Below are 13,170 nucleotides of genomic sequence, written 5' to 3'. Positions count from 1 at the left end.
TGTAACTACTTTTTTTAGCCTTAACTTTCCAATGGTATGAGCACTCATGTAGAAAATATTAATTCCATTGCCTTAACATGTTTTTGAGGCTAGAGTTCAACAACAGGTACATCTTTGCTTCCCATCAAGCAAGATGAGCATAAGAGAGCTAGGTATTTGTGTTTACAAGTCATTAGCCTTCAAAAATAAATTTAGACATTTTCCCCAATTGATAGCAAAGTAAGAGCAATCTGAGCTCTAACATTGTGTAACAGAAAGAGGCAATATGCACGCTGAACAGATTGATTTATTGTACAAGTTAAATACTCACCAGTATCTGTACATCAGAATTAAAAACTACAAGTGTTTTCCCCTCCCTTCTGTTACTTTGATGTCTATGTACAACAACAAACAGAAGAAAATACAAGGTCTCCTTGACATATTTTGAACTTGTCATGAAAACCTAATACTGAAAGTCAACTTCCCTTCCCTGATACATCAAGAGTAGAATTCAGTCATTTCTTAAACTGCAAAGAATTTGCCTAATACCAGAAAGTACAAGGAAATGTTGTTAAGTGCTGATAATATCATCACGCTGTACAGATAATAATCTATAGCCTAAGTCCATGTTTTGTGCAGAACCTTTTAACTGCTCAGACCTCCTACATTCAGCTGTGTTTTTGGTCAAATCCTCCTGGCAGAACAGTAAACACAAGCAGGTGTTCCTCTGTCAGAATCCGGGTCAGGTCTCTCTTGCCTTTAACACAAAGTTTAACAACGCTTTCACACAATCGCTATTTCACAATACTTGAGTCCACTGCAGCAGTTCAAAATGCAGGTCTGATAGCAGGAAGAGGAACATACCCATGTACAATATGGGCTTCTCCTGAAGCTTGGCTCTGCCCACAAGCTGGCACCTGGACATATAAGCCATCAAGGCTGCAGCAGCAGACCATTACACACACACACATACACAGCACAGGCCTGGTCTCCCCTGCTCCCTCCAGCAGAGGACTCCTCATGGTCTCAACCACAGAGATAAAGCCACCCACACACTCAGCTCCAGGAGACCTTCCCAGTGTCCATTAGCAAATCCCCCAAGGTCTTACCCTTAGGAGGGCCACATTATTAAATGGGTGTCACCCCAAGAGATCCCCATATCCTTGCATCTCTCCAGCAGCTGACGAACTCCCCTGGTCCCATCAAGAGCCAGCTTTCCCATAGCCTCACTCTTAGAGACCCTGTCTCCCCATCTGCTGGCACACAGACAAGTTCCCTCTGACACCACAATAAAAGTGCCTCACTCAAAAACCAGCCAGAAATGAAATTTAAGAAGAATACAGGACAGATTGTGCTGATCAGGCACAGGACAAGGCCAGACAAGCTTAACGATAATGAACTGTTTATACATCCCTATCCCTTTTTATCCACTCATCCCTTCACCTTCCCACAATTGCTCCTCCCTAAATCACCTAGATCCTTCCCTTTTTCCACCTTTGGCTCCTCCATTAAACATCACAAGGTTAGGCTTGAGCAATCCCAGAATGCTCTTCTGCAGCCCCTTGCATGCACTTCCCATAGGCAGTAATACCTCATTCTAAATAGTGCTTTGACACTGGCTCATTTTGGTGGGTTTCATGTCTTAACGGTGGAGTTGAGCCTCTCTTGGGGCAGCCATGAGAATGATCTGCACAGATTGTCCCTTCCTCTGAGTCAACAGTTTGGGTTCCCACCTGCCAATGCATCTCTGTGCTCATGGACAACAGAGCTCCACAAGTTGATAGACCAATGACTGCTACAGTGGGTCTGGGAGTAGATGGGACAGTGTGTCAAACAGGTTCCTCCCTTTTCTATTGTGCTCCAGAGCTGTTTTGTTGATGTGGAGATGAGTTTTTATTACATAACCTAATGCAAGGAACTGAATTCCGTAGGTACATGTTCAATTTTAACTACAAAACATTTGTTCATCTCTCCTACTTGGACATGAAATAGAAAGGGCGAAACCATTTTGCAGGTATTATTTAATGTGTATCTGAATTAACTCTGCAAAGAAGCTGCCTTCTGTATTAGGGAGATGAATGCCTTCAGACAGACATTAAATTATGTCTTCAAAATGATTAGGTCCTCGCTTCTGCTGTCACGCAGCAGAAGACATCCATGAGAACACCTGCATGGTCTTTCGCACAGAGAAGGAGGCTTGCTCCACAAGCACTATTAGCCATGTGGACATACAAGAGTCCTATCCTGGAAGCCGTGGCAGATGCCTCTGCGGGAGTAAGTCTCTGCTTCAGGCTAACTCATAGTACGCTGGCTTCGAGTAGAAAGAAGTACAGTCTATATGTGCAAAAACCACACATATACAAAACACCCTGCTGATGCAGGCAATGACTATTTTCTTTCTCCCTATCAGGCTCACGGTACCATTTCCTGAAAGAGAAGAACTCTTCACAGAGAACACCAAAGAGTATTTTAGTGCCATAGAAAGGCATTTCCTTCTGCCTGATGAGAACAATGTACCAGTAGGGTAGATTGCACCCTTACCTTTTTACGAACTCCTTCCTGAGTGCTGGACAGCTTGAGAAGAACAGGGGGTAGGAATTTGGAAATAATATTCTGCAACTGCTCATCTGTTTCTGCATGGCCGAGACGCAAAAACACACGTTCAAGTTGATCTGCAATTTAAGGAAAATAAGAGAGGAAAAATAAATCAGTGAGACTCAAAATTGCAGCAGCGTGTTTTTTTTTTTTTTCCCCCCCTGAGAATCCCTTAGTGGGCTCATAAGAAATGCTACACACAAAGAGTACCTCTGTCTCAGCAACACTAAACACAGACCCATCTCCTATTTTTAACACTAACAGAGTAAACCACCCCAATTACTTCCTGTACTGGCCTAAACAATTATGTACAAAGGACTCCTATTACAGACAGAAGCAATTAAAATTTCCTTGATATTGCTTTATGTTTTGTTTCAAATAAAAACTGGAACATGTCCAAAAGTGGTATGAAAGGTTAGCATCTCTAAGTCACCTTCTGCACTTTCTGTTTTCACAGCAAAGCTGTGGAACTGGAGAGCTGCTAACTTTTGGAAGTACGCTGTGATCTGCATTCAGATTATGACATCCCCTATCTCTACTAGATAATTACAGAGCAAAAAAGATTTAGCAGCCACTTCTTGTTCTTCTTCTTGTTAAATTTATGGATCTGGTCATGCCCGGGGACCCCACTGTTGTAGATGCTGCATAAAAAGAACAAAACAGCCACACAGAGCAGAACCCAACACAGATTACAGCTTGTGCCACAGCAATAAAAAAAAAGTCCAGGCAAACCTCACGGTATAAGCTTTGGGACAAGTTGCACCACATCAGCTGTGAATTAATAAACAGGCTGTATACCTACGAAGCACAAAGACTGCTGTTCAAAATTTGATACCAGCAGGAGAATTCATAGGATATCTTGACACAGATCCACTTGTTCTGTCCATGACCTTCTGCTTTAAGCCACACAGATTTAGAAAACCTTTAAGAAGCTGTACAAATTTTGTCTCAATTAGCTACTGACTTGTTACAATTTGTTAAATTCCCCCCCCCCCCCAAAAGACAACATTATCACCAAGAGCAAAAAGACTGCAATTACGAAACACAGTTATGTAGCTGCAACTTGAAACACAAAGATCCTATTATTACTCTGTGAAGCTGCTGGAGTTTTGTAACAAACCTCAAGTAGCAGGTCTCTCGACCAAAACAAGGAATGAAAACAACAAAATTAACTTCCACAAAAAGGAAGAAGTTGCAACTCCTTCAAGATCAAAAGGAGAAAAAAAAATGCACAAAACATCTGTTTTCTCATTTAGCTAGCAAAAGATCATTTCAAGGAACAGACGAGAACAAGTTCTTCTGTCAGCAGCTCAAGTACAAGGGCTGAGAACCATCTGTCTTTGTATAAAGGATGGAGGAGCCCCTATTGCAGGCATTTGCAGCTGGCCTGACAGCTACACCAGCAGCAAAGCCAGACCTGCCCAGCACAGCAATGCTCTGACAGCCGGGCTGGGTGCTGGCACACAGCACTGGGAGCCTCCCTGCAGGCAGCAAGGAGATTGGTGCGTTAAGGGACTACAGGCCTTACTGCATCCCGCAGGATGAAACTGCTTTCCTAAAGACTAACCTGGAGCGATCTGTTACAAGCCAAGATTAGAGGGTGACAAGGAGAACTCTCCTTCAGTGGAGAAGGATCACTGGGCAGGCTGAGAGGTAAAAAAGAAAGCACAGCTGCACGGAAGAGGTAAAAGACTGGGAGAATGTGCACTGCTGGAGGTTGAGTGAACATATAAGATGCTCAAATACAAAAGCTCTAGCCAGGAAGTCCCCCATGATGTAGCTGCAGAACAGCTTCACTGTCCTATTTTTTTTTTTTTAAATCTGTCCTATCCATGAGCTGAGTCCTTATAGCATCATCCCTCCTCTGCCAGCTGCAGATTAAACACCCCCAATATATCACCTCCAACATTTTATTTTCTGCTCAGCAAATGACAAGCAGCTGAAAAGACAGAGGAATGTGAAATTTTAGCATCAGGGAAATTACAAGCCAAAACTCTGCAGCACTCACAATGCAAACTGACTTGCAAGCTGACCTCTTGTTTCAGAGAGACTTCACAGAACATTTAGGCTGTCAGCTGGTCAACAATTTTAAGATATTTATCTCTTTTTATTTTTAAATCCCAACAACACTTCCTTTTCACCTTCCTTTTTCTGTTGTATTTCACCACCCTGAAGTACCTCCCACCTCCAGGATGCCTAATGACCCAGGGAGCACGCCAAGGCTGCTTGGGACATTCTATGCAGGAGAAAGAGCTCAAGCAATCAGTGGAATCACCAGATTTTTTCCCGTGGAACTGGGACTCCAGGACATCACTACAAATTCACTGTTCTCATGGCAGCTGACTCAGGAACCTCCCCAGCAACACATTCCTTCATGAGGTAAGGGATCACCTCTGTGCCTGGGAAGATCATGGAGCAGATCCTCCTAGAAGACATGTTAAGGCACATACAAGACAAAGAGGTGATCCGAGACAGTCAGTATGGCTTCACCAAGGGTAGATCTTGCCTGACAAATCTGGTGGCCTTCTACAATGAAGTGACGGCATCGGTGGATGGGAGGAGGGCGACGGATGCCATCTACCTGGACTTCTCCAAAGCCTTTGACAGGGTCCCTCATTACATCCTTCTCTCTAAATTGGAGAGGTATGGATTTGAAGGATGGACTGTTCGGTGGATTAAGAACTGGTTGGCTGGTCGCAGCCAAAGGGTTGTGATCAGTGGTTCTGTGTCAAGGTGGAGGCCAGTCACGAGTGGTGTCCCCCAAGGCTCAGTCCTGGGACCGGTGCTCTTCAACATCTTTATCAATGACATGGACGATGGAATCGAGCGCACGCTCAGCAAGTTTGCAGATGACACCAAGCTGAGCGGTGCAGTCGATACACTGGAAGGAAGGGAAGCCATCCAGAGGGACCTGGACAGGCTGGACAAGTGGGCCCACGAGAACCTAATGAGGTTCAACAAGGCCAAGTGCAGGGTGCTGCACTTGGGCCAGGGCAATCCCAGGTATTTATACAACCTGGGGGAAGAAGTACTTGAAAGCAGCCCTGCGGAGAGGAACTTGGGGGTCCTGGTGGACGAGAAGCTGGACATGAGCCAGCAGTGTGCGCTGGCAGCCCAGAAGGCCAACTATGTTCTGGGCTGCATTAAAAGAGGAGCGGTCAGCAGGGAGAGGGAGGTGGTGGTCCCCCTCTACTCGGCTCTTGTGAGGCCCCATCTGGAGTACTGCGTCCAGGCCTGGGGCCCCCAGCACAAGAAGGACGTGGAGCTCTTGGAAAGAGTTCAGAGGAGGGCCACCAAGATGATCAGAGGGCTGGAGCACCTCTCCTATGAGGAAAGGTGGAGGGAACTGGGCTTGTTTAGTTTGGAGAAGAGAAGGCTCCGGGGAGACCTCACTGTGGCCTTCCAATACTTGAAGGGAGCGTATAAACAGGAGGGGGATCGATTGTTTGTGAGGGTAGATAGCGATAGGACAAGGGGGAATAGTTTTAAGCTGAGACAGGGGAGATTTAGGTTAGATATTAGGAAGCAGTTTTTCACACAGAGGGTGGTGAGGCACTGGAACAGGTTGCCCAGGGAGGTTGCAGACGCCCTGTCCCTGGAGGCGTTCAAGGCCAGGCTGGACGTGGCTCTGGGCAGCCTGGTCTAGTGGTTGGCAAGCCTGCACTTAGCAGGGGGGTTAAGACTTGATGATCTTTGAGGTCCTTTTCAACCCAGGCCATTCTATGATTCTATGATCATGCTCAACCGTAAGGAAATACAAGCAAAGTTATTTCCCCAGGCCATTTGTTCCTGCCACTAGCCTAATGGCACCTTCCAAAAGGCACAGAAGCACAGCCCTGCACAAAATTACCACGAGCCAGCAGTGTATCCTGTGGCCATGAAGGCCAATGGTATCTTGGGATGCATTTAGAAGAGCACAGCCAGCAGCACAAAGGAGGTTCTCCTCCACCTCTGCTCTGCCCTGGGGAGGCCACCTTTGGAGTACTGTGTCTAGTTCTGGGCTCTCCAGTTCAAAAACAACAGGGAACTGCTGGAGGGAGTCCAGTGGAGGGCCACAAAGATGATCAGGGACCTGGAGCATTCTCTACATGAGGAAAGGCTGAGAGACCTGCAGCTGCTCAGCCTGGAGAAGAGAAGGCTGAGAGGGGATCTTATCAGTGCCACTAAATGTCTCAAATAGTGGGTGTCGAGAGGCTGGGGCCAGGCTCTTTTTGGTGATGCCCACTGACATGACAAGAGGCAATGGGCACAAACACAGGAAGTTCCTTCTGAACATGGGGAAGAACTTCTATACAGTGAGGGCGACAGAGCACTGGAACAGGCTGCCCAGAGGGGCTGTGGACTCTCCTTTGGAGATATTCACAGACCTACCTGGATGCTTTCCTCTGCAACCTGCTGTAGAGAATCTGCTTTAGCAAGAGGCTGAGCTAAGGGATCTCCACAGGTCCTTTCCAACTCCTACAATCTTGTGATTCCTACAATTGCTGTGAACTGCAAGCATTCACACAATTTCCAGCTTCCCTTATTGTTCCGTTGGTACAAGGAGCAACCAGTAGTTCTGCAGTAACAGAACAGGAGAAGTTGGGGGGGGAGGGGAGCTGTGGGCCGGGAGAAAGAAAAAAAAAAAAGAGCTACTCCATTTCTTATCCTGTCCATGAAACGAGTTTATTACTTTTCTCTCTCTCTTCTGTCTAGTTGGTTGAGCCCTAATGCTGCAATCACATGTCCTTACCCTAGATGCAGGGATGGGAAGACCCTTCAGAAGATCCAAGGAGCCTGGCTGCAGGTAGGAAACCAGCAAGGAGTTTGTCAGCTCACAAGCAAGTCACACTCCTGTGCTCCACTGCAGGCCGTATCCATAGCAGCAGCGCAGAGAAACAAAGGAGTACGTCCATAGAGCTATAAATCTCAGACACATCAACCATTCAGTTCCCAGCTTTCACTCTACCGAGCAAGCCCACCTCTCACACCATCAGTGCTGACAGCAGAGCAGAAGTGAACAAATGGCTCCATGCGGGATGAGGCAGGGGGAAGACAGCAGATGGAGTTGGATTGCAGTCTACCTATCATAGAGCTGTCCAGTTTTATGGCCCCTACCAAGGACTGTAAATCTGCAGGGCTGTAGTTTCAAGGAGGGGGACCATGTGTTTTTTTATTACAACTAAAATAATTAAAGCAAGGAGGTGTAACTTGCTTTGCTACGCAGCACAGTAGAAAAGATGGCACAGTAACACCTTGAGTAACACACAGCAATTAAAATTAACTGCTACAGCAATCTTACTGCAATTTGACAGTAACAGCACCACATTTCACATCAGAAAACCTCAAGCATCTCAGCCTTTACCATTCCTAGCCCAAGCCAAGCACAAAATGCAGTCTGACACTCCTCCTGTAATTTCTCTTTTCACAAGTTAATTAGAATGGTTAACAAAGATAATCTGCAAGTTGTTAGAAGCACTGAAAGGAACAAGTAATGAAGATGACATTCAATAAAGTAGAACAATAATCCTGTCTAAGAAGTTGCTATTTCATCAGTTTGGGATTGTGCAATGGCATCTCCTTCCTAAATGTCACATTAAGTCCTCATCTCAAACTTAGGATGGCAGTAGAAACACAACTGGAAACACCGGTGCCCAGACATGCCAGGCTCTAAATAAATCACTCCAAGAACAAGCCTGCACTTCAGCACCTTCATGCCAATGGAAAAGAGCAGGGCATGCACAGTCCACTGTGAGCTTTGGAAGGAACAATCCAAATAAGATTAATTCATTACCATCATTCTGCGCAGCTCTGATTCCATTGTTTTTGGGGTACTCCCCTTAGATACGAACATGAAAGCTAGCAAATACTTCTTTAAAGAAAGATGATCACTGCATTGCCCACAATCTGGTTATGATGATGGTGCCAATGGTGGTCCTGGTCAAACTTGCTCATTACACTAGCAAGCACATGAGAAATCACGCCTATTTAAATAGGAAGTCTTCAAAACATTACGCATGCCACAGCTATGACAATGACCTTTCACTAAGGATTAAAATAAACAGCAAAGAATGAACTGCATAAGTAGAAGAATGAATACCAGAGTTTTATTTTTAAAACTCATACCACTAAGTTCATGCAAAATTTGTAATAGCTATTCATGTATTTTGGCATAGTCATGACTTATTTCCTAGAGGTTGTGCAGTATTTTCACAAAGCATTCAATTTTTATGAGGGTTTTCTTGTAGAAAACATGTCTACAAAAGGATGAACACAAGGAGAATTTAACAATAGGCACTGTGTAGGAAGAGACCTTCTCTTTCACCATATGCAGGAAACAAAGCAGCAGGACAACAAGATGAATCTTTGTATCCCTGCTTCCAGCAGCAGTGTCCAATTTGCTCCCACTGACACACTGTACTTGGAATTTGAAATCCTCAAGTTACCATGGCAATGCAGTTACCTATTCGTGAGAAAATGCATGTTTTGCTTCTGTTTTTTTTTTTTTTCTCCCCAGTCTCCATTTAAAATTACAAGAAAGAATACAGGATTTGGTGCTCAAGACCGCACCTCTTGCAAAAAGCAAACAAACAGATTCCAAAACAAGACAGCATGCAGCATACAAGTTTTACAACAAAGTTGTGCTAATGACTGCAACTTGTGTGCTACAAGCTTCCAAGATCCTGTGACACTGGCCGTAGCACAGTCAGCATTATTTCTCAGCGTTCTTACTTCAGAACCAATCCTGCAGTCAACAGCAAGCCTCCAACCTGCTCACTGAGACAACATGCGCCTTCTTCCAGTTCTGCTCCATGGAAGCTTGCCAAACAGAAAAGCAGAAAGACATGGAAAGGATAAAGCAAAGAAATAACCAGCTTAGTGCTTTCTATCCTTTAAAAGAAAGTAAGGAAACGCCCTTATTAATTTTTTTTCCAGTTAAAATCACAGACAGGAAGTCTTTGGATGCTTGGTCTTGCTAAGGGAGCTGGCCTATCAATTCTGAGTTACCAAGACATCACCTCTCATTTCTGCTGAGCTCAGCTCCACTCCATGTGTCCAGGCCCTCCTTCCTGTCCTTACCAAGACAAAGTCTTAGCTCCCTCAGGCATTCATAGGCATTATGGGCAGCAGGTTGGCCATTCAGCACAGACCTCTCAGCAACATGTACTTGTGTAACTGAGGATCAAACAAAATACCTTCTCCTTTCCATGAAAACAGCCTCCAGAAACCACCAAGACTAGGACAGGTCTTGGTAATTATACTAAACAATTTAACTATCCTAGGAACCTAGGAGAGAGTCTTGGGTCCTCTGCAAAACAAAGAGAAGTAGAAAACCAAAGTTCTGTGCATAAAGTTGGAACTTATCTTCACTTTCCTGGAAGAAAAAAAAAAATTCTGACGTATTACTGGGTCTGCCACAATAAAGCACTTCCTGAAATACGTTTCAGTACAGAAAACAAATAAAAAGCCTCAGTTACATGAGCTCCGTAGAACCATCACACTGCACTAGCATCCCCAACACCCACTCCAGAGGGGAGGCAGGGGTGTCTCTGCCTGGATGGCATGCAGGTTTAGGGACAAACATCTGCTTCTGCAAAAGCTCCAACATCTCTCAGTCCCTCCAGAGCAAAGCAATTGTTTCTGCACTAGTCTGCATGCAGAAGGACCAAGTTAGGGAATCAAACTGGTTCTTGCCCACTGTGCCACTACTAGAACAGACATCAAATTCTTGTTGAAATAGTATTAGACTCTGGGAGAAAATATACCCAGTACGATTATAGCAGCAAACAGTGAGTCAGGATTTGCTGGTGCTATTCCTGGCTCTACCAGTAACCCATTATGTGCCCAAAGGCAAACCACTTACAGGAGCATTTGTAGAATTGGGCTAATCACCATGTTGTTCTAAAGGCTCTGACTGGTAAGGAGTGGGAAGGCCTTGGGGGGGATGGGGATTATATCCTTTTTTCCATCTTGCTCTTTCATGTTACAGATTTTTTTTTTTTTAAACAGAAGGTTGAATAGCATTCCAAGTTCTATACATCAGCAATATGCCAGGCTTAGGCCTCCCATCCAACTGGCTGGCTATTACTCAAAATTAACTGCTCTCTCTTGCATCTAAACTCATATAGCTTCAGGATTGATGACTTTGCACTGATTTTTAACCTTCATTCTGATGCTGCTTTCAATTAACTTGACTTCTCAAACAGACAGTACCCACATATGCAGTCTAAGCAAAGAGTTTTGTGTTTTACTGGTGCTACAGAGCTAAAAACATGCAAAAGGAAAACTGATTCTCAAATCTAAAACTAGTAACAATTATGCCTGTTATTTTGGGACGTACCATCCTTCTAAAAATAAACACTTCTTCCCACATATGCTAAAGTTTTACTATTTAAGTGCATCAAAAGAAAAGGTGGTTCAGTTTCCCACTCCTCCTTTGCCTTAAGGATAAAAGTTAAAGAAGAATTTACGTAAGATGACAGTGGCAGGTGAGGTACTAGGGAAAAAACAACAAACCAATCACAAAAACAACACTCTCTCCTTCCCCACCGGACCAAACACAATTTCTAACAAGGTTTCAAATTCAGTAAAATCTGCTCTCCTCTCTGAGGATGCAGCAGAGCGGCAACGACAATGCCACGCAGTTTTTGGCACAAATCTCGCTCCGAAGACATTCAGAGCCGTTTAACACAAAGAGCTGCTGAGGAGCTGCTGATGCGCAGCTCAGGACCGGTTTTTGCAAGGTCAGCTCCGGGGCTGGGAAGACAGAAGCGCTGCACGGACAGAATCGGCGGAGCTGCAGGCAGGAGCCGCACCGACTGCAGCGCCAAGCGGCAGAGGGACCTCCTGGAGGACAGCAGGAGCGGGGCCTACCGCGATCACAGCTTTTCCCAGTTGTCAATGGAATAAATAGCCTGGCATTCGTGTCCTTCCAACCCAAGGCTCGGTGTAACCCGAAGATCCGCACCCCGCCACGAGGCCCCGCGGTTACATAAAGCACATCCCCACCGCTCAGAGCTCCGTGTGCCACCCAGCCCCGCTCCGGTAACAAAGAGCAGAACAAAGACAGCACCTCCCCAGAAGCGCACAGAGAGAACACCACCACGGAAAAATCGCAGTGGCATCAACAGCACCAATACGCTGCGAGCCGCCGCTCCTGCCCTTCACCTCTGGCAGCTGCCAGACGTATCGTTCCAGAGCAACCTTTCATTCAGCTGAGTCATACGTTGTCTACTAATTAATTCTAACAGAGAAGAGCTCTATATATCACGGGAAAGCCAGGGAAATAGGACCGCGTTCTTAAAGTTGCGTGTGCCTCGGCAGAGATGAGCACACCGCTTCCTGCGGACACGGGGGCTGAGGGCGAGGAGCGCAGGAGGGCAGTCCCCACCCCGAGCCCCTCAGCCCCCCCCCGGAGCCGCTCCCCGAGCGCCGCAGCCCCACAAGGTCACACACCGCGGGGCAGGCCGGGCCGCCGCCCCGGACTACATTTCCCGGCCGGCCGCACGGCCTTCCTCCCCGGCCCCCGGCCCCGCCGCCCGCCCCCGGCCCTCGCCGCCCGGTAGCGCGGTGACCGCGCGCGGCCCGGCCCGCTGCCCGCCGCCACTCACTGAGCTCGTCCTGCGCGGCCGCGGCGGCCGCAGCCATGTTGCCGGCCGGGGAGGGAAAGAAGGAGGGAAGGAAGGCAGGAAGGCGGAGGGCGGGCGGGGAGACGCGCCGCGTTCAGCCTGGCCGCCGCGAGGCCGCTCCCGCCCCTCTCTCTCCGCAGCTCCGGGCGGCACCGGGCCGCTCCCGCCTCCTCCCCCGCCCCGACGCAACCACCGCGAGGGACGGACGGACGGGCCCCGCGCCGCCCTCCCTTTATATTTAGAAAGAGCTGAGCCATCGCCCCACCGCCCCGCCCGCTCCGCAGTCACGCTGACCCGAGTCCATGCTGCCCTCCATGCCGGCCCGCGCCCGTCTGCGCGCACCGGACGGGCGGAGGAGGAAAGCGCTCCGGGGCGGCGCGGGCGGCGGAGCCTCTCCCCCTAGCGGCTCCCTGCGGCCCCGCCCAGAGTCGCCGCGGTCCGGCCGCGGTCCGACGCGGGACCCCGCCGCGGGGAGCCGGGGGCGGGGGGTCGGGCGGTCGGGCCTGGCCCGTGGCTCGGCGGCTCCTCATCGCGCTCCTGGGCGCTCGCAGCCTTCGGCGCCCTTCTCTGGACACGTGTGAGGATGGGTGGCGCTGGGAGGGCGCCGGCGCTGAGGCCGTGACCCCGAAACGGGGATGAGGTCCCCGCTCCCACAGGAGCCTTTGGGCAGCAGCGTCTCACGTAGCGGCCCTGCTGTGAGGCTGAACCCCGCTGTGAGGGGTTCTGACATCGCTCACTGCCAGCAGAGGCTGCTCCTCAGGGAAAGGGCAGCGGGATGCATCCATGGCCCAGCGTGATCCAGAGCAAAACGGGGAGGGCAACCTGCACCTGAAGGATCAAGCTGGATGGGCTGCGTGCCCAAGGAACGCATTGAAGGGTTCATAGAATCACACGGGCTGCAGGGGACCTCTGGAGATCGCCCAGTCAAACTCCCCGCTAAAGCAGGCTCCGTACAGCGGGTCACACAGGAAAGTGTCCAGCTGTGTCC

The 13,170-nt window shown here is 48.1% G+C and overlaps 1 protein-coding gene across 3 annotated transcripts in view; it reads right to left on the bottom strand.

Annotated features, from left to right (window-relative positions):
* The window catches only part of KIAA0368 (KIAA0368 ortholog), a 61,371-nt gene extending 48,778 nt beyond the window's left edge, over positions 1-12,593 (bottom strand). Inside the window, exons 1-2 of one of the 3 annotated variants that reach the window (XM_021379606.1) lie at positions 12,477-12,593; positions 2,521-2,651 (exon numbers count right to left, since the gene is read on the bottom strand). In XM_021379606.1, coding sequence (XP_021235281.1) covers positions 2,521-2,651; positions 12,477-12,498 — 153 coding nt within the window. In that variant the 5' untranslated portion in view covers positions 12,499-12,593. Of the gene's footprint in view, positions 1-2,520; positions 2,652-7,306; positions 8,332-12,164; positions 12,358-12,476 lie in introns of those variants that run through there. The other 2 variants (XM_021379605.1, XM_021379607.1) reach the window with 2 other exon arrangements.

The sequence above is a fragment of the Numida meleagris genome, chromosome Z (assembly GCF_002078875.1).
Source record: "Numida meleagris isolate 19003 breed g44 Domestic line chromosome Z, NumMel1.0, whole genome shotgun sequence".
In the NCBI taxonomy this organism is placed as follows: Eukaryota; Metazoa; Chordata; class Aves; order Galliformes; family Numididae; genus Numida; species Numida meleagris.
This window is presented reverse-complemented; position numbering and strand designations above follow the sequence as displayed.